The sequence below is a fragment of the Gorilla gorilla genome, chromosome 4, assembly GCF_029281585.2.
Source record: "Gorilla gorilla gorilla isolate KB3781 chromosome 4, NHGRI_mGorGor1-v2.1_pri, whole genome shotgun sequence".
Classification (NCBI taxonomy): Eukaryota; Metazoa; Chordata; class Mammalia; order Primates; family Hominidae; genus Gorilla; species Gorilla gorilla.
Window position 1 is genome coordinate 171,888,974 of NC_073228.2, and position 21,334 is coordinate 171,910,307.

At 42.7% G+C, this 21,334-nt stretch overlaps 1 protein-coding gene and 1 long non-coding RNA gene across 48 annotated transcripts in view; one reads left to right on the forward strand and one right to left on the reverse strand.

Moving 5' to 3' along the window:
* The window catches only part of TENM2 (teneurin transmembrane protein 2), a 1,282,302-nt gene that overhangs the window by 1,095,312 nt on the left and 165,656 nt on the right, over nt 1-21,334 (forward strand). For all 47 annotated transcript variants that reach the window (XM_055387572.2, XM_004042960.5, XM_063706913.1 and 44 more), the window contains 2 exons: nt 13,208-13,403; nt 20,647-20,748. In XM_055387572.2, the coding sequence (XP_055243547.1) occupies nt 13,208-13,403; nt 20,647-20,748 (298 nt within the window). The remainder of the gene's footprint in view (nt 1-13,207; nt 13,404-20,646; nt 20,749-21,334) is intronic.
* On the reverse strand, nt 7,903-16,699 carry LOC129533698 (uncharacterized). The gene is made up of 3 exons (XR_008680030.2): nt 16,218-16,699; nt 10,852-10,937; nt 7,903-8,156 (listed from the first exon to the last, which is right to left on the reverse strand). It is a non-coding gene; the product is annotated as an uncharacterized lncRNA (long non-coding RNA).

A 21,334-nucleotide genomic window follows, 5' to 3' on the forward strand; every position in this document is an offset into this window, starting at 1 on the left:
ATGCTGAGTTAAGTGAAACAGACGAGTCTCCCACTCTTTTTTTTTTTTAATTATACTTTAAATTCTAGGGTACATGTGCACAAAGTGCAGGTTTGTTACATAAGTATACATGTGCCATGTTGGTGTGCTGCACCCATTAACTAGTCATTTACATTAGGTATCTCTCCTAATGCTATCCCTCCCCGCTACCCCCACCCCATGACAGGCCCCGGTATGTGATGTTCCCCACCCTGTGTCCAAGTGTTCTCATTGTTCAATTCCCATCTATGAGTGAGAACATATGGTGTTTGGTTTTCTGTCCTTGCGATAGTTTGCTCAGAATGATGGTTTCCAGCTTCATCCATGTCCCTACAAAGGACATGAACTCATCATTTTTTATGGCTGCATAGTATTCCATGGTGTATATGTGCCATATTTTCTTAAACCAGTCTATCATTGATGGACATTTGGCTTGGTTGCAAGTCGTTGCTATTGTGAATAGTGCTGCAATAGACATACATGTGCATGTGTCTTTATAGCAGCATGATTTATAATCCTTTGGTATATACCCAGTAACAGGATGGCTGGCACAAATGGTATTTCTAGTTCCAGATCCTTGAGGAATCGCCACACTGACTTCCACAATGGTTGAACTAGTTTACGCTCCCACCAACAGCGTAAAAATGTTCCTATTTCTCCACAGCCTCTCCAGCACCTGTTGTTTCCTGATTTTTTAATGATCGCCATTCTAACTGGTGTGAGATGGTATCTCATTGTGGTTTTGATTTGCATTTCTCTGATGGCCAGTGATGATGAGCATTTTTTCATGTGTCTGTTGGATGCATAAATGTCTTCTTTTGAGAAGTGTCTGTTCATATCCTTTGCCCACTTTTTGATGGGGTTGTTTGATTTTTTTCTTGTACATTTGTTTAAGTTCCTTGTAGATTCTGGATATTAGCCCTTTTTCAGATGGGTAGACTGTAAAAATTTTCTCCCATTCTGTATGTTGCCAGTTCACTCTGATGGTAGTTTCTTTTGCTGTGCAGAAGCTCTTTAGTTTAATTAGATCCCATTTGTCAATTTTGGCTTTTGTTGCCATTGTTTTTGGTGTTTCAGTCGTGAAGCCCTTGCCCATGCCTATGGCCTGAATGGTATTGCCTAGGTTTTCTTCTAGGATTTTTATGGTTTTAGGTCGAATATTTAAGTCTTTAATCCATTTTGAATTAAATTTTTTATGAGGTGTAAGGAAGGGATCCAGTTTCAGCTTTCTACATATGGCTAGCCAGTTTTCCCAGCACCATTTTATTAAATAGGGAATCCTTTCCCCATTTCTTGTTTTTGTCAGGTTTGTCAAAGATCAGATGGTTGTAGATGTGTGGTATTATTTCTGAGGGCTCTGTTCTGTTCCATTGATCTATATCTCTGTTTTGGTACCAGTACCATGCTGTTTTGGTTACTGTAGCCTTGTAGTATAGTTTGAAGTCAGGTAGCATGATGCCTCCAGTTTTGTTCTTTTGGTTTAGGATTGTCTTGGCAATGTGGGCTCTTTTTTGGTTCCATATGAACTTTAAAGTAGTTTTTTCCAATTCTGTGAGGAAAGTCATTGCTAGCTTGATGGGAATGACATTGAATCTATAAATTACCTTCAGCAGTATGGCCATTTTCACAATATTGATTCTTCCTATCCATGAGCATGGAATGTTCTTCCATTTGTTTGTGTCCTCTTTTATTTTGTTGAGCAGTGGTTTGTAGTTCTCCTTGAAGAGGTCCTTCACATCCCTTGTAAGTTGGATTCCTAGGTATTTTATTCTCTTTGAAGCAATTGTGAATGGGAGTTCACTCATGATTTGGCTCTCTGTTTGTCTGTTATTGGTGTATAGGAATTCTAGTGATTTTTGCACATTGATTTTGTATCCTGAGACTTTGCTGAAGTTGCTTATCAGCTTAAGGAGATTTTGGGCTAAGACGGTGGGGTTTTCTAAATATACAATCATGTCATCTGCAAACAGGGACAATTTGACTTCCTCTTTTCCTAATTGAATACCCTTTATTTCCTTCTCCTGCCTGATTGCCCTGGCCAGAACTTCCAACACTATGTTGAATAGGAGTGGTGAGAGAGGGCATCCCTGTCTTGTGCCAGTTTTCAGAGGAATGCTTCCAGTTTTTGCCCATTCAGTATGATATTGGCTGTGGGTTTGTCATAAATAGCTCTTATTATTTTGAGATACATCCCATCAATACCTAGTTTATTGAGAGTTTTTAGCATGAAGGGCTGTTGAATTTTGTCAAAGGCCTTTTCTGCATCTATTGAGATAATCATGTGGTTTTTGTCTTTGGTTCTGTTTATGTGATGGATTGCATTTATTGATTTGCATATGTTGAACCAGACTTGCATCCCAGGGATGAAGCCCACTTGATCATAGTGGATAAGCTTTTTGATGTGCTGCTGGATTCAGTTTGCCAGTATTTTATTGAGGATTTTTGTATCAGTGTTCATCAGGGATATTGGTCTAAAATTCTCTTTTTTTGTTTTGTCTCTGCCAGGCTTTGGTATCAGGATGATGCTGGCCTCATAAAATGAGTTAGGGAGGATTCCCTCTTTTTCTATTGATTGGAATAGTTTCAGAAGGAATGGCATCAGCTCCTCTTTGTACCTCTGTTAGAATTTGGCTGTGAATCTATCTGGTCCTGGACTTTTTTTGGTCGGTAAGCTATTAATTATTGCCTCAATTTCAGAGCCTGTTATTGTTCTATTCAGGGAATCAACTTCTTCCTGGTTTAGTCTTGGGAGGGTGTTTGTGTCGAGGAATTTATCCATTTCTTCTAGATTTTCTAGTTTATTTGCGTAGAGGTGTTTATAGTATTCTCTGATGGTAGTTTGTATTTCTGTGGGATCAGTGGTGATATCCCCTTTATGATTTTGTATTGCATCTGTTTGATTCTTCTCTCTTTTCTTCTTTATTAGTCTTTCTAGTGGTCTGTCAATTTTGTTGATCTTTTCAAAAAACCAGCTCCTGGATTCACTGATTTTTTGAAGGGTTTTTTGTGTGTCTATCTCCTTCAGTTCTGCTCTGATCTTAGTTATTTCTTGCCTTCTGCTAGCTTTTGAATGTGTTCGCTCTTGCTTCTCTAGTTCTTTTAATTGTGATGTTAGGGCGTCAATTTTAGATTTTTCCTGCTTTCTCTTGTGGGCATTTAGTGCTATAAATTTCCCTCTACACACGGTTTTAAGTGTGTCCCAGAGATTCTGGTATGTTGTGTCTTTGTTCTCGTTGGTTTCAAAGAACATCTTTATTTCTGCCTTCGTTTCGTTATGTACCCAGTAGTCATTCAGGAGAAGGTTGTTCAGTTTCCGTGTAGTTGAGCCATTTTGAGTGAGTTTCTTAATCCTGAATTCTAGTTTGATTGCACTGTGGTCTGAGAAACAGTTTGTTATAATTTCTGTTCTTTTACATTTGCTGAGGAGTGCTTTCATTCCAACTATGCGGTCAATTTTGGAATAAGTGTGATGTGATGCTGAGAAGAATGTATATTCTGTTGATTTGGGATGGAGAGTTCTGTAGATGTCTATTAGGTCTACTTGGTGCAGAGCTGAGTTCAATTCCTGGATATCCTTGTTAACTTTCTGTCTTGTTGATCTGTCTAATGTTGACAATGGGGTGTTAAAGTCTCCCATTATTATTGTGTGGGAGTCTGAGTCTCTTTGTAGGTCCCCTAAGCACTTGCATTATGAATCTGGGTGCTCCTGTATTGGGTGCATATATATTTAGGACAGTTAGCTCTTCTTGTTGAATTGATCCCTTTGCCATTATGTAATGGCCTTCTTTGTCTCTTTTGATCTTTGTTGGTTTAAAGTCTGTTTTATCAGAGACTAGGATTGCAACCCCTGCTTTTTTTTTGTTTTCCATTTTCTTGGTAGATCTTCCTCCCTCCCTTTATTTTGAGCCTGTGTGTGTCTCTGCATGTGGAATGGGTCTCCTGAATACAGCACACTGATGGGTCTTGACTCTATCCAATTTGCCAGTCTGTGTCTTTTAATTGGAGCATTTAGCCCATTTACATTTAAGTTTAATATTGTTATGTGTGAATTTGATCGTGTCATTATGATGTTAGGTGGTTATTTTGCTCATTTATTGATGTGATTTCTTCCTAGCATCGATGGTGTTTACAATTTGGCATGTTTTTGCAGTGGCTTGTACTGGTTGTTCCTTTCCATGTTTAGCGCTTCCTTCAGGAGCTCTTGTAAGGCAGGCCTGGTGGTGACAAAATCTCTCAGCATTTGCTTGTCTGTAAAGGATTTTATTTCTTCTTCACTTATGAAGCTTAGTTTGGCTGGATATGAAATTCTGGGTTGAAAATTCTTTTCTTTAAGAATGTTGAATATTAGCCCCCACTCTCTTCTGGCTTGTAGAGTTTCTGCCGAGAGATCCACTGTTAGTCTGATGGGCTTCTCTTTGTGGGTAACCAGACCGTTCTCTCTGGCTGCCTTTAATATTTTTTCCTTCATTTCAACTTTGGTGAATCTGACAATTATGTGTCTTGGAGTTGCTCTTCTCGAGGAGTATCTTTGTGGCATTCTCTTTATTTCCTGAATTTGAATGTTGGCCTGCCTTGCTAGGTTGGGAAAGTTCTCCTGGATAATATCCTGCAGAGTGTTTTTCAACTTGGTTCCATTCTGCCTGTCACTTTCAGGCACACCAATCAGACATAGATTTGGTCTTTTCACATAGTCCCATATTTCTTGGAGGCTTTGTTCATTTCTTTTTACTCTTTTTTCTCTAAACTTCTCTTCTCGCTTCATTTCATTCATTTGATCTTAAATCACTGATACTCTTTTTTCCACTTGATCGAATCAGCTACTGAAGCTTGTGCATGCATCACGTAGTTCTCGTGCCATGGTTTCAGCTCCATCAGGTTATTTAAGGTCTTCTCTATGCTGTTTATTCTAGTTAGCCATTCGTCTAATCTTTTTTCAAGGTTTTTAGCTTCTTTGCGATGGGTTCGAACATCCTCCTTTAGGTCTGAGAAGTTTGTTATTACCGATCATCTGAAGCCTTCTTCTCTCAACCCGTCAAAATCATTCTCCATCCAGCTTTGTTGCATTGCTGGCAAGGAGCTGCGTTCCTTTGGAGAAGAAGTGACACTCTGATTTTTAGAATTTTCAGCTTTTCTGTTCTGGTTTCTCCCCATCTTTGTGGTTTTTGGTCTTTGATGATGGTGACATGCAGATGGGGTTTTGGTGTGGATGTCCTTTCTGTTTGTTAGTTTTCCTTCTTTCTGTTTATTAGTTTTCCTTCTAACAGTCAGGACCCTCAGCTGCAGGTCTGTTGGAGTTTGCTGGAGGTCCACTCCAGACCCTGTTTGCGTGGGTATCACCAGCAGAGGCTGCAGAACGGCAAATATTGAAGAACAACAAATGTTGCTGCCTGATCCTTCCTCTGGAAGCTTCGTCTCAGATGGGCACCTGGCTGTATGAGGTGTCAGTCGGCCCCTACTGGGAGGTGTCTCCCAGTTAGTCTACTAGGGGGTCAGGGACCCACTTGAGGAGGCAGTCTGTCTGTTCTCAGATCTCAAACTCCATGCTGGGAGAAGCACTACTCTCTTCATAGCTGTCAGACAGGGATGTTTAAGTCTGCAGAAGTTTCTGCTGCCTTTTGTTCAGCTATGCCCTGCCCCCAAGGTGGAGTCTACAGAGGCAGGAAGGCCTCCTTGAGCTGCAGTGGGCTCCACCCAGTTCGAGCTTCCCAGCCACTTTGTTTACCTGCTCAAGCCTCAGCAATGGTGGATGCCCCTCCCCCAGCCTTGCTGCCACCTTGCTGTTGGATATCAGACTGCTATGCTAGCAATAACCGATGATCCGTTGGCGTGGGACCCTCTGAGCCAGGTGCAGGATATAATCTCCTGGTGTGCCATTTGCTAAGACCACTGGAAAAGCGCAGTAGTAGGGTGGGAGTGTCCTGATTTTCCAGGTACCATCTGTCATGGCTTCCCTTGGCTAGGAAAGGGAATTCCCTGACCCCTTGCACTTCCCAGATGAGGTGATGCCCCACCCTGCTTTGGCGTACACTCTGTGGGCTGCACCCACTGTCTGACAAGCCCCAGTGAGATGAACCTGGTACCTCAGTTGGAAATGCAGAAATCACCCATCTTCTGCAGTGCTCACACTGGGAGCTGTAGACTGGAGCTCTTCCTATCTGGCCATCTTGGAACTCCAGCGACAAGTCTCCCACTCTTAAGTGTTGGAGAAAGTTCATATCCAAAAGGGGGAAGATTAATTATAAATTAGTAAATCAGTAGCAAGTTTTTTTTCAAAGAATCATGAGTTTTTGCTGAGGTTGGAAACAAGAAGAAGTAATAGAGGTTTTTTAAAAAAATAATTTCAGCTTTCTTTTTAGACTCAGAGGTACATGAGCAAGTTTGTTACCTGGGTATGTTGCATGATGCTAAGGTTTGGTCTACAAATGATCCCATCTCTCAGGTAGTGAGCATAGCACCCAATGGTTAACCAACAGTAAAAATCCCAGTAGTTTTTCAACCCTTGCCCCCTCCCTCTCTGCCCTCTCTAACAGTCCCCAGTGTCTATTGTTCCATCTTTATTTCCATGCATATCCAATGCTTAGCTCCCACTTATAAGTGAGAACACGTAGTGTTTGGTCTTCTGTTCCTATATTTATTTCCTTAGAATGATGGCCTCCAGCTACATCCATATTGCTGAAAAAAATATGATTTCGTTCTTTATGACTGCATAGTATTCCATGGTGTATATGTACCACATTTTCTTTATCCACTGTTGGTAGGCACCTAGGTTGATCCCGTCTTTACTATTGTGAATAGTGCTGCAATGAACATATGAGTGCATGTGTCACTTTGGTAGAAGGATTTGTTTTCTTTTGGATATATATCTAGTAACAGGATTACTGAGTTGAATGGTAGTTCTGTTTTAAGTTACTTGAGAAATTTCCAAACCGTTTTCCACAGTGGCTGAATTAATTCACATTCCCATCAACAGTGTGTAAGTGTTCGCTTTTCTTCACAGCCATGCCAGCATGTTGTTTTTGACTTTTTAATGATAGACATTTTGACTTGTGTGAGATAGTATCTCATTGTGATTTTGATTTACATTTTGATAGAGGTATTTCAGTTTGGGTAGTCAGGGAAGCCCTTTCTTAGGTCATGATATTTATGCAAAGGCAGGATTAATAAGAAGCAAGCAACTGCGAGATCAGGAGAAAGAATAGACCAGGCAGAGGGAAAGGCTGGTGCAAAGGCCCTATGGCTGGGATGAGCTTGGCATCTTCCAGGAACAGAGAGAAGAGCAGTATGGCTGGAAAACATACAGGTAGAGTGGCATTTAGGGAATTGGGAAGGGGCCAGCTCCCAAAGCCACTTACAGACCAAGTACAGCCAACACCCAGCAAAGCCATCCAGACCTTTCCAGGCACCCTTTTTTCTCTGCCCCAGTGTGATGTCTCCCTGTCCTCAGGCCAGCCTGCTCTGCCCAGGTCTGACCCTAGCACTGCTAAGCTCTTCCTTCCTCCTTCTTATCTGCTCAGTGGCATCGTGAGGGGACTTAACAAACCAGGCCAGCCACCAGATATGCAGGCAGCTACAACTAGGTTCTTGGAAAAGACGGATCTGTCCCCCATAATTGTTAAAATTCATGCAAATCCAACTTCAAATCCTTGCTTGGCCACCAACCAAGCTCAATGGCACTGGATCCATTCCTTAACTTCTCTAGAAACCACTGTTCTCTTCTGAGATGAGACTAGGGTTTTGGGGAGGATGAAATGTGATAACACACATCAGCATTTGCTATTATGCCTGGCATGTAGCAAGCGCCCAGGCAAAAATAGGCTCTTATTTTTTATTACTTTTGCTGCTGCTGCAAGAGGACATGTAATGAAAGAATCAAGAATTCCACCCTTGTAAGATAAATTCTCCCCAGCTGCTGATTTCAGGGAACCCTGTTTGTTTCCTCTGCAGCTTCCATCTGCTTGATTCTTGCCTGTGGAGCCTGGCATGATGAGCTGCTACAGTCTGGAAATGCAGATGCTGTTTCCTGTCCGGAAGCTCAGGGGCTGGTTCTCATAGTGGCCCGAGCAGTGGTGCCTGCAGCTGGGCCAATTGCATTTAGTTAAGTGACTCAGATACTGTAAGTAGGAACTGAGCAGGGAGTCCTGAAAAAGACAGGCAAGGCCACACTCAGGGAAGCCAGCCCCCACTGAAGCTGTCATTCCTCCCCCTTCCCTGAGCACTCAGCCCCTTTGAAGGAGAGCAAAGAAATTGTGCTGAGCTTTAATGAGGAATCAGCTGGGCGCACTTTGCCACAGGCCTGGCTGGAGGCAGAAAGAAATGAACAGGCCCCCATGAGTGAGCGACCCACTGCAGCTAAGTCATTCCCACCATCTCTGGATGTGACCAGAGACCCTGTGGTCATGTGGCTTCAAGCAGCCCTAGCTCACACGTGCCACTTCCCTGCAGTCCCACCAACTGCTGAGCGTGCCCTGCCATCTGAGGTAGAATCAACATCAGACATCATCAGTAGGCCAGCAATGCTGCCAGTGCAGAGTGAGGGGAGTGGCAGGCTTCCCCGGGAAATGTCAGCATTTATTGCTTTTCCCATTCGTGCTGACCCTCAGCAAGAAAATGTTCCAAATAGCATGAAGTCATCCCCCCTTTTTGGGGGGTCCTGGACCCAGTAATAACATCTTCCCGAAGGGCAATGAGTCTGTCTTTAACCTTGCCCTCTCTGGCAGGTGTGTATCAATGTGGTTTCTAGAAGCATCTCTGGGCTGCCCGCTCCCTGCCTGTGGCCACCTTCCCTTCTGGGAAAGTAACAGCCCCCGCTCCACGGTCCAGGCTCTGCTGCTCTCCTCCCGCTCCTCTGGAAACCCACTAAGTTATCTTAATTACCATTCCTCCTCAGTCTCTGCCAAGAAGTGGGGAGATTTATAATTGGATCAGTCAAATATTTGCTATGGTTTATTTCTTTGCCTCTCGAGCTCTCGTAAAAGTTGCATTTTCATGCCACTTTGGGGTATGACTGATGACTCAAAGGCACAGCCTTCACATTGCATGCCAACGTGGGTTATTTTTCAGAGGCCAGGGAAAAGGAGAGAACTGGGCGGGGAGAGGTGGTGTTTACTTTGGGTTATTGTGCTGTCATCCTCTGGGTGGCTGCAAGAGACACAAGCAGCTTTGGGAGGCAAACTTCCTCCCGCAGCCAGCCGGTGCACAGACACATCCTTCTATTGGAATTTGGTCATGTGCCTCCTAAACCCCTTCCAGAGCTTCAGCAGACCTAATGGGTAGGACCGCTACAGAGTAACCTCTTTAGTCAACGAGGCACAGTTTGGTCCCCCAAAGCATCCCCATTTCCCGAATTGATCACAGTGAGGTCCTAGAACAGAGGAGCCAGATGTCCCCAATACTAAGCCTGAGTTATCAATTCCCAGTGTTGAGGGATGAAAAGGAAACTCTGGCCAGGGCCTGAGCTTTTGGAAAATGCTCTCCTTCTAGTGTCAGCCAGTCTGCCAAGCAAGCTGGCCAGGCTACAGCCTAGGAATCCTAGAGAGCAGAGCCTCCCCTACACCAGATGGCCTCCTTGCAAGCCAGCTTCTCACTGGCCCCCAGTCTCCCTATGCTGGAAGGCAGTCTCCATGGCTGGCTCAGTTTATCCTCCCTGCATTTCTAGCCTCTAGCCCTTGCCCAAGTTATAGCAGCAGTGAATGATGCTGTGTGATGCTGCTTGACACGTGTTAATCTATGCATAGTGACCCTATGTGCACTCTAGAGCACTTTGAGATAGAAAGGAGGAACAAGAGGTATGAACTGGGACACTCCTGGGTAATTGTGATAAACAAACACCCTACACATAATAGAGTGGAATTTGACCAACAAAAGATGCTACCATCTTTTCCTGGGTGATCCTGTCCTGTTGTCCTATAAGAAATTATCTTGGCCAGGCACGGTGGCTCACGCCTATAGTTCCAGCACTTCAGGAGGCCAAGGTGGGCAGATCACGAGGTCAGGAGTTCGAGACCAGCCTGGCCAACATAGTGAAATCCCATCTCTGCTAAAGATACAAAAAATTACCCAGGTGTGGTAGCAGGTGCCTGTAATCCCAGCTACTCGGGAGGCTGAGGCTGGAGAATTGCTTGAACCCGAGAGGTGGAGGTTTCAGTGAGCCAAGATCAAGCCATTGCATTCCAGCCTGGGTGACAGGGCGAGACTCCATCTCAAAAAAAAAAAAAAAAAAAAAAAAAAAAAGAAAGAAAGAAATGATCTTGAGGGTCATATGGCCTGACCTGGGAAGGAAGAGGGGCAGTAGTTCTGAAGTCCTTACTCTTCACCACCCTACCCTGCAGATGAAACCCCTGTCTTCCTGAAGTTTATGTTCTTCTTAGTAGAAAGACAACACACATAAAAATAAATTTTATCATTTTAGGGGGTAATAAGTGCTTTGAAGATAATAAAGCACAATAAAGGGCTACAGGATTGAGACACATCAGACACCATATCATATCAGAGTCAAGATCTTCTCCAAGAGCCCCTGGCTAGCCGATTCTTCCTTAAATGAAAACTGCCCTCTGTGCTTCTGTGCAGGGGGACTCTGAGGAGCCAGCCAAAATAGATGTCTTCTCTTTCCCCTGAAAAATGCCTCTTCTTAGAGTAATTTACTGGGCTGGAAGGTGAGCACTGCCACTAGTCCTAAGCCATTTCTGTGTCCCTTGGCTGGTCAGGCTATTCGGCAAGAGATGACTGATGCCCAAATTAGTAATGAGCAATGGCCCCACACAAGTAATCACCTTCCCCAAACTCTTCCTCATGGGGGTGATTACTTGGACCCGAAATGAAGTAGATCCTTCTCACCTCGGCACCAAGGAAGTTACAGCCATTCCTCTGGCTGACAGCAATTTGTAGACATGGGTCTTTGCAGTTGGACATTTTCGAGGTTGCTAAGGAACAAATGCTTTGGTTAGAAAGGTCTCCAAAAGCAGCATCGGTTTGTCATATCACTTTAAATCATTTATTTTATCCCACAAAGACAGCTGTGACCAATGGGATATGGGGTAGAGAGAAGCTAAACACTCATTTCTTGAGAAATGGAGAAAATTTCAACTTCCAAGCAGTGGCCATCGCCAGCGCCCCACGTGTGAAACTAGAACCACGCACTGCTCTTCCGTGATCATTATGATTTGCAAGTAGGTGACTCATAGTCCCTAGGTACTTAATAAAATGGTTGTTATCTTCCTGGCCCTGCCCTAAGCATTATCTCATGTCATCCTTATAACCTCCCTGAATGTTAGGTGTGATTATTCCCTGGTATGAAAACCAAGAAGGTAAAAGTAGATTTGCCCAACATCAAAGAACAGTAAGTGACAGAGTCAGAATTCAAACCCAGGTTTGTCTGATGGCAAAGCCTTTGTATTTAAGATTATAGAGTCTTTTGTTTTCAGTGATCACATTTCAGGTGGAAAAACTAGCGATTCTGACGACGGGAAAGGCACATTAGGAGATTCCTGGAGTTTCATTCTGTGAAGTTCGTAAAAGGGGTTATAGTTGATGTCTGTAACCCATAAAAACCTTTTTATGGAAGGGAAAGTGGAGAGATTGCTTAATCCTACAGTGGTGGTTTTCATCGGCTAAAACCTACACTTTGAATGTTCTCTGGAAGTCAGCATGCAAGTGACTTTTCTATGCAGTGATTTTGCAAGAGTTCACAAGATTAGTCCAGTTCTACTGGGGTTTTATCAATTTTCTTGTCAACAAGTAAGAAACACTGGTGTCCTCTTTGCCTTCTCCTTCATCATCTCTGTCCAGCCCATGGTCAAGCCCTGTCACCTCTTCCTTAGAAATGTTCCTCCAAAGTTGTCCCCCGCTTCTCATTCACTGTCCTGATCAAACCCTTTTCACCTCAGCCCTGGGTTTCTGCAATCACTTCCTAATTGGTCCTCCTACTTTCATTTTTTCTCCCTTTAGAATATCTCATATCCTTCCTACAAACTAATTCCTTAAAACATCCCTTTCATCACATCAGTCACTGCTCAAGAGTCTTCAATAGCTCCCACTTGCCTGCTACAGCATTTCACCTATTATTTAGAACAGGCCTCTCTTGAGTCCCGTTTGACCTCCCCATCCCCTCATCCTGGTAGGCTTAGTTGACCACTCTGTCTCTCATTAATCACTTCCATTTCTGAACCTGGTTTCCACTGAAACAAAGTTAAACTTTAATTGCCAGTTTATCCAAGGCTAGGCACTATAAGGGCATGAACATAAACACCAAGCCAATCTATGTCTAAATTTTTGCTTGGCCACTCAGGAGCTGTGTGACTTTGGAAAAGTTGCTTGACTTCTCTGAGCCTCAGCTTTCTTATCTGTAAAATATGGATGTAAATAACACCAAGATCGGTACCAAATCAGGGTTTCTTCAAGAATTGAATAAAATGATAATAACAATCATGACGGCTAACATGTATTTTGTGTTTGCTGGGTGCCAGGCACTGTCTAAATATTATCTGAATCCTCACAACAACCCCATAACATAGATACTCTTATTTTCAGTTTGCCAATGGGAAAACCAAGGCACAGACAGGAGAAGCTAGTAAGCACCTCATTCAGGATTCTCTCAGGCTCCATAGCCCTCATCATAGCCCTTCTGCTGTGCCATTTCTCCTAGTAAATGATCAATAAAATGGTAGCTGGTAACATGGGTTCATAATTCCTTATCTGAAACTCTCAGGAAACCAATTACATTTTGGAATTCAGAATTTGGAGGATTATGGAAAAGTTATACTTTGCATATCCTCTGTATTACATAATGCAGAGAGGGACAGGAGCAACAGCGTATACCACTCCCCCCACCACACACACACACACACACACACACACACACACACACACACACACACACACACAGGATGCACACATACAAACAAAAAGAAAAAAACTATGGGTTAAAGCTCTTTGGATTTCAGGACAACAGATAAGAGATTGTGGCCTAGAGTAATAAAAGTATTAATAGTAGCAATAATTATAAAGCATAATAAATAAAGACTGTTATTATTGTTACACATTTTGCGGCTCTTGTTTTCCTGGATAAGTTCATAGCAAAATGTGCTACAAAAAAGGTCTTTCTCCATTAACAAATGGGTTGGGGGGAAGGTACCAGGTATGGGACCACATCCACACCTTGTCTCATGCATGGTACTCTCTCTCCTTTTCCCAGTATGACTTCATGGAACGTCTGGACGGGAAGGAGAAGTGGAGTGTGGTTGAGTCTCCCAGGGAACGCCGGAGCATACAGACCTTGGTTCAGAATGAAGCCGTGTTTGTGCAGTACCTGGATGTGGGCCTGTGGCATCTGGCCTTCTACAATGATGGAAAAGACAAAGAGATGGTTTCCTTCAATACTGTTGTCCTAGGTAGGTGTGGGGTCTCTGAGATGGTATGCCATGAAGGGAAGATGGAAATGTTCTGGGCTTCTCTGCAGAAGACACATCTTCTAAGGTAGTTTCTACTACAGATGACAACCAACCAGGATCCTTTGTTTAGGCCTTATAGTGTCACCCACCTGAAACTAGCTCTGATTAAATGGAAATGCTGCTTAAACCATGAAAAATTCACCAAGGATGAAATTGAGGTTAAGAGTTTGGGTCAGACTGCCTGGGTTGAGTCCTGACCACACTACCTAAGCAAATCACTTGACTTTGATAAGCCTCGGTTTCCTCATAGTAAAATAGGAACTAACGTGAATGCCCACCTCATAGGGCCATTGTGGGGATTAAATAAAACAAATATATATATATAAATCTCTAAGCGTATAGTAGAGAAACTACTGGCGATTCACATCAGCTCAGAATTTTTCTTAAAAATTAAGGGAACCTCAAAATATTAATAAAAAGTGATTTTTAAAAAAACTTTAAATCAGAGAAATTATATAGACATTTAAAAATCATGTTTTTATTCTTAAGTAGGTAAATCTCAAAGTGTTTTAATTAAGTACTTATCATTTTGGCATAGGGTAGCCCTGCTTTCTATTAGCTATCAAGAGAAAAGCGAAGTTTCAACCAAAATGTCCTTATACATGCAATACAAAGCTCTAAAAGGGTCATTCACTTGAGGAAGATTTCATAAAGTTTTTCTACAACAAACCCTAAGTATGTTAACAAGCAAAGAAGCTGCAGATCTTTTCATTAAAGTTATGTTATTGGGATTTTTAATCTTCTCCTGACAATAATAATTGATCCTGGGTAGAACCTCTGTGAATCAGGGAAGATTATTAGACCCATTTCACAGAAGAATAAATTGAGATTCAGAAAGCTGAATCTCTCAAAGACCCAGGTTGTGGAAACAGTGGAAATGGCATGGGCTTCTGGTTCTTGTCCACTGCCTTTGTACAACACCATGTGTCCCAAAAACTTTTAGTTGTAGATCTCAAGATTCACTGGGGAAGCCCCCACAGGGTGGCTTCTTGAAGAAAGACCTGGTAGCTCCAGCATTAAATCCAAGATTTTCTTCCCCACATCTTAACTGGGCAATTCACTTATCTCTCTGAGCCTCAGTTTCAACAGCTGTGAAAAGGTAGTGACCACATCCAGGAAGTAGAGGGTGATGTGAGTATCATGACAAATAAAACGTGTGTGGCATGTGTTGGTGGTCACTAAGTGACATCCGATTATTTTTTTTTCCTTAGGAATATGTCTAGTATCACTGTTTTTCTATTGATTACATTTTAAGAACTTTTCTATTGGTCCCATGGATTTTCCTGAGGGGCTCCCTGACTCTTCAAAGAGCTATGTAATCCAACCTGAAATTCAGGTGGCAATTCTTCATCAGTGGCCACAACTTCAGAAAGGTGTAAAATCATATAGAGTTTTGGTACTGACCATGGGATTCAAGTCAATCCTTATTCCTTCTGCTAAGCAAAGACTGACCCTATCAAGGCTGGCCAAATGGTCCAAAGCAGGAGTTGGCTCCACTGTAGCCCATGGGCCTAATCTGGCCCACTGCCTGTTTTTATGAATAAAGTTTTATTGGAGCAGCCCCATACATCTGTTTACATATTGTCTATGGCAGCTTTCCCACTGTCATGGCAGAGTTGAGTCATTGCAGCAGAGACCATATGGCCCACAAAGCCTAAATCCTTACTCTCTGTCCCTTTACAGACAAAGTTTGCCAACCCCTACTCTAAAGTCATGTCATAAACTTTGTATAATGAAAGTCAGTGGAGAAGCGTTCCACAGAGGGAAAATACCCAGAATTAGGTTAGGTACCAACGGGGAAGAAAAGTAATAGGGTAGAGACTAGCTCACAAAAGGAAAAAACTTGAAACAAATTTGGAACCAGCTTGAGATGTTGAGATTTTTTAAAATCTTTAGTTTAAGAACATGATGAGAAATGACTTCCTTTGTGTCACTTTGTGTTTGAACTCAAGAGGCTTGACACGTACGTGACAGCACACACCCTGCATAGCAGCTGGCTCAGCTGGGGTCTACAAGAATTCAGAGAAGTGGTTCATAACAACAAGAACAGCTATGCATTTACAGAGCGTCAACGGTGTGCTAGCCCCAGTATTATGCCTTCGTGTCTCTTGCTTCCTCAACCCATGGAGTAGCCACATGAGGTAGCACTATCACAATTCTCTGCATTTTCCAACTGAGGAAGCCAAGACCAAACGCAGTTAGAAAACTTGCCCAAGGTCACACACAGCCAGGAAAAGGTGAAATCAGGATTCATACTTTCCAGAGCCTGTGCTTTTAACCACTGGATTTCTTTGGATTCTAGCCAACTAAATCCTTTTCCCTCTAAACTTAGCACATTTTCTGGGGTTCGGATTATTTCACAACAACTTCTGTCCTCCTTTTCCTTTATCCACATGGACACAGGCATTGTGGTAGTGAAATTCCCTTCCCCCAGGCCATCACTCACCCTGGCCTGTTGGAGCTGGGAATAGCAATTCTCCCAAGAGGATCTCTCTTGTCTGGACTGTAGCTCAAAGAGAAAGTCAAAGGTAATTGGCCTAATAGTTGGGCAGACATCTTGATGGAGCAATGATAGTAATTGGCCTGAAATGCAGGGAAAAGAACAGTGTTTTATTTGGTTCAGAGGTTCTTCCACACATACCTATCATCAGAACATTCTCCATCAAGAGCAGCCAGGAGTGCTGTAAACCCCCGTGATGTGAAACAGAAGGAAAATGTTAGACAGGTGTCTACCAGCGATCACACTAAATATACCTTTGACTCAGGGAAGTCTTTTGATGTGTTTTGGAGAGAAGCAGCCTGCTTTCAGAAACGAGTTTCTTCTCGAGACAACAGAGCAGCTTTCTGGAAGCACGATGCCAGCCTCCACTTGGATAAAATCCCATTTCCTGGGCTTGATCTCACATCTGGAGGCCACTTCTTCCTCAAGAAAATGTAAACAAAAAGGAAAACTGATAATATCTTAAAAATAATATTTAACTGAATGCTGGAGAAAGGGGATTGAAATGTGAGCTCCTTTATATTTTAGCTTTGCCACATCATTGTTTTTCCCTCAGAAACTGTGAAAATACTTTAAATATGAGTTGTTGGGAAAGTTAAATGAAAAATACTCTTTATTACAATTTTTGTTTATTTTGGATTCTCCTACCCTCCCACACATGCACACACACAGACACACATACACATAGACATACACATACACACAGGCACACGCACACATAAGCACACTTCAACAACTATTTACCAAGGACCTATTGTATACCAAGCATTGAGAATACCTCGATGAACAGTTCAGATCGAGAGCTTGGTGAGAGAAGATAGATATATATAAGAATTACAGGAGCAAAGAGGAAGTTGTACAAAGCCCAGATTGAGGAAAGTGAGGAAAACACCCAGGAGCTGAGACACAATGATAAACACCTCAAGTGAAGCCCTCCAGCCAAGCAAAGAGACTGTGCAAAGATCTCGGGCCTTTTCCATGGGACTGTGGTGGCAAAGAGCTTCCTGGACCTTTGCTGCTTGATCGCCAAAGATGTAAGTTTTGAGAACAGGGAGCCTTGACCTCAGGAATGTCAATTTCCACCAAACCATCCCCAGACCCAGATGCTCAGTGAGAAGCAATCTCTACCTAGCTGTAGGAATGACTTCAAAAAATGCAAGCTGGAGAATGATGTTCCTCTGTTTAAATGTTTCATTTGTACCCAGAAGTTCCAGAATAGAACCCAAGTCATCCACGTGTTCTACAGCAGGGGTCCTCAACCCTAGGGCCGCAGATCAGTATTCACCATAATGTCAAATCAGTGGAAGCCCTCAGCTTGTTTTCCTGCAACTAGATGATCCCATCTGGGGGTCATGGGGGACAGTAATAGATCATCAGGCATTAGATTCTCATAAGGAGCATGCAACCCAGATCCCTCCATGTGCAGATCACAATGAGGTCTGTGGCCCATTAGGAACTGGGCCGCAGAGCAAGAGATGAGCAGTAGGTGAGCAAGTGAAGCTTTATCTTTATTTACAGTTGCTCTTCATTGCTTGCATTACAGACTGAGCTCCGCTGCCTGTCAGATCAGCAGCAGCATTAGATTATCATAGGAGGGCAAATCCTATTGTGAACTGTGCATGCGAGGGATCTAGGTTGTATGCTCCTTGTGAGAATCTAACGCCTGATGATCTGTCACTGCCTCCCATCACCCCTAGATGGGACCATCTAGTTGCAGAAAAACAAGCTCAGGGCTCCCACTGATTTGACATTATGGTGAGTTGTATAGTTATTTCATTATATATTACAATGTAATAATAATAGAAATAAAATGCACAGTAAATGTGTGTGCTTGAATCATTCTGAAACCATCCCCAAGCCCCAGTCTGTAGAACAATTGTCTTCCATGGAACCAGTCCCTGGTGGCAAAAAGGTTGGGGACCGCTGGTCTACATGTCCCTGGATGATCCATCTCTCTGCCTGGATCTCTCCAAACTCAACTAATGTCACACTCTCCCTTGTTTGCTACCCTGCATCCACATTGGATTCAGTTCCTCTCTTTCCCACCCCAGAGCCTTTGCATAAGCTATTCCTCTGACCTGGAATACCCTTCCCTCAGCTCTTTGCTTGCTGGTTTCAGCTTATCCTTCAGAGTCACCTGCATAGAGTAAAGAGGCCCTCCTTGAACATTCTCTTTAAGTAGCTTCCTTTTGTTACTCCATCTCAGGATCTTATTCTGTTCAAAGCACTTATTGTAATTTTTGCTTATTTAATTTGTTTGTTTTTTTGGCTTGTATTCTCTATTATTGTGCAAAGCTTTATGAGGGCTTTGCATATGAGGGGACTATATCTGTCTTTGTCACCATTGTATCTCCAATGCCTTGTTATATAGTGTTTTGCATATAATAAGTGCTTAGTTAGTAGACTGAATCATATGTAAGAATGTGACAGATCTGAGATCTTACCCTAATTGCAAGCTAACATGTTAGCCTGACACAGTTTCATGGATGCCATCAGAAGACATGAGACTCATGGGTCAGAGACAAGGGACTTTATTATTCAGAGCAATGCAATATCCAGAGTGTCAGCACATGTTCTGTTCCCCAAGCCCCAGTTCCCTCAGAGTAACACCTCAGGGCCTCCCTCAGGTCGGGTGATGCCAGTACATATGTCATGGGTTGCACTGCAGGAGAAAAATCCTGAGCTTACTGAACCCGAGTCTCTTAGAATGGGCAGTAAGCTTGCTTATTCTTTGTTCCAGAGGGAGATATTGTCTTTACTATACTGGGTAATAAGTAAACCTGCCCTTTACTCAGGAGAGAGACACTATCGCTGTCTCCCAAGGCTGTTCCCAATACAGACAGCCTTGAAAAGATAGTTCAGAACTAAGGCAGTCAATGCCTGTGCTCTCAAGACATTCAGAAACGTGACAGACCCAGGGAGAATGATCTCCCAGCACCGTGTGAAATTGCTGATTTGCTGATCCACAAAAGCACCTAATGCTTTTTGAATGAGTGATGAATAAATGAAACAAATAGGTAGCCACCTGGATGCTTCTCAGCCGACATTTACACAGCCAACCTCAAGGAGTTTCAGTCTGAAATGTTAATTGTTGTTACACATTAAGGAAACTGGCTTGATGGGGCCTATGGTCTTTTGTCTGATTTTGAAAAAGCAAATATACTCATTGAGTTTTCCTCAGAGTGCCAGAAACCAACCACAGTGTAGTTCTGGAAGATGAGAGCTGAGAAAGGAAACACTGTAGAAAGAAAACAAAACTGTGTGATTCGAAGTTTCAATCCAGAGTGGGAGTAAATGGGAAATCAGGTTTAAAGACAACACATCCTTTATCACTCTCAGGTACCTCCATTAGGAACAATTAGACTTCACAGCCTTTCATACCATGTCACCAGGTCAAAGTCCCCAACTCTCCAAGGGTGATATAACATCACATTTTGAGAATAGTGGCTTATACTTTCCTTTTCATCTTAGTAATTTGGAACCTGAAAGTCTAAATGTATTTTGTTTAAGACAAAAATTAGGATTATGGTAATAATTTTTAAAGAATATGACTATTTCTGTGCAGACCCAAATCAACATTAAATAGTTCCAAAATCATTGCTTTGAAGGTATTACTTGAGAGCACACATAGAAAGGTAAATCACAAGATAAGACGGTGATGCAGGTTAGAGCCAAATGTGAACTAATTCATTTTCATGAAAAATAACATCCTTAAAAGCTAAGCATAAAAGGACATTTGTATAACCCCAAACCTCCTATTTAAAGAATTCCAAAATCCTGCCTAATTTAAGCAGTCTATGCATTTGGGTTTTTCTTTTATTAGAATTCCTTAAAGCAAGGAATATTTTTACTCTACAAATCTGAGGTTAGGAATAACTACTCCTATTTTGAAGAACCACTGTCTATACCTAAGGCTAAAAACTGATACCCTGCACATCAGACCAAATCTTAACTGAGTGGGATGATGAAGGTTGGGGGGTGGTTGTGGGTACAGTGTTTAAAAACTTGTCAACATTTAAACGTGGGAGCTTTCATAGTTTTTAAATCCAGACTGATAGTTTATTTTTTCTATTGTTTTGTTTTGTTTGTTTGTTTTGTTTTTGAAATTGAGTCTCTCTCTGTCACCCAGGCTGTAGTGCAATGGCGCAATCTCAGCTCACTGCAACCTCTGCCTCCTGGGTTCAAGCTATTTTCCTGCTTCAGCCTCCCAAGTAACTGGGATTACAGGCATGCATCACCATGTCCGGCTAATTGTGTGTGTGCGTGTGTGTGTGTCTGTGTGTATTTTTAGTAGTGATGGGTTTTTACCACGTTGGCCAGGCTAGTCTCAGACTCCTGACCTCATGTGATCCACTTGCCTCAGCCTCCCAAAGTGCTGGGATTACAGCTGTGAGTCACTATGATTGATGAGACTGGTAGTTTATTCTTAAAAAGTGAAAGTTACAGCACTACTAGCCCTGCATTCCTGCCTGGGGCCATCACCTGGAGAGCGCTGTTCAAGCTGTCCCAGTCCCCACCACTCCCTATTCTCTTCCTTCACTCATTCATATTCCTGACCAATCCCCTATTACAGGCATCTGAGGTTACTACCACTGGTCTTTAAAAGTGGCAAGTTACTGACGGTTAAATTACTGCACCAGTAGACAAAGGAAAAGGTAATCACTACATTTATCTCTTTTTCAGATTCAGTGCAGGACTGTCCACGTAACTGCCATGGGAATGGTGAATGTGTGTCCGGGGTGTGTCACTGTTTCCCAGGATTTCTAGGAGCAGACTGTGCTAAAGGTATGTGCCGCCGCTTCCCTGCTATGGTTGGAAAACAGACCCTCCCTAGGCTTCTCTGAGTGGGTAACAGAAGGGACATCCAAGTAGCCTTCCCATCAAATCCCCCGAGACATCTTGCAAGCCCATGCATGCCAGAAGGCATAAGCCTTTGTAAAGAGTAGGCTTTGATTTATGACCATTGGCCAACGTACCTATAGGAGCAGGGCAGTTATCCTTGGCACTGAGGTGTGCTGAGAAGAAAGATGTGCTAAAAATGAGATGGTCGGATTTCCTGTAAAAGCAGAAGTGAATTACCATCACTCGTTTCTTATAATCATTAACTTCTATGTAATGGAAGATTAAGCATCTCAGGGTTAGTAAATTTCATTCATTCTGGCCAGCTACACTCTTAATCTAGGAAGCGCTATTTATCTTGGTGGAATCAGTTTTAAATTGTATTATTAATTTATCTACACTGCTGTGCACAGAATAGCTGGAGCCCTGAGATTCTTGGGGGAAAGGTAATATAAGAAAGCAAATGCTTCTCACAAGAACAGAGAACTTAGAGGCTGCACACCTTGCTTGCAAGAGACCTTCAGTGTGACCT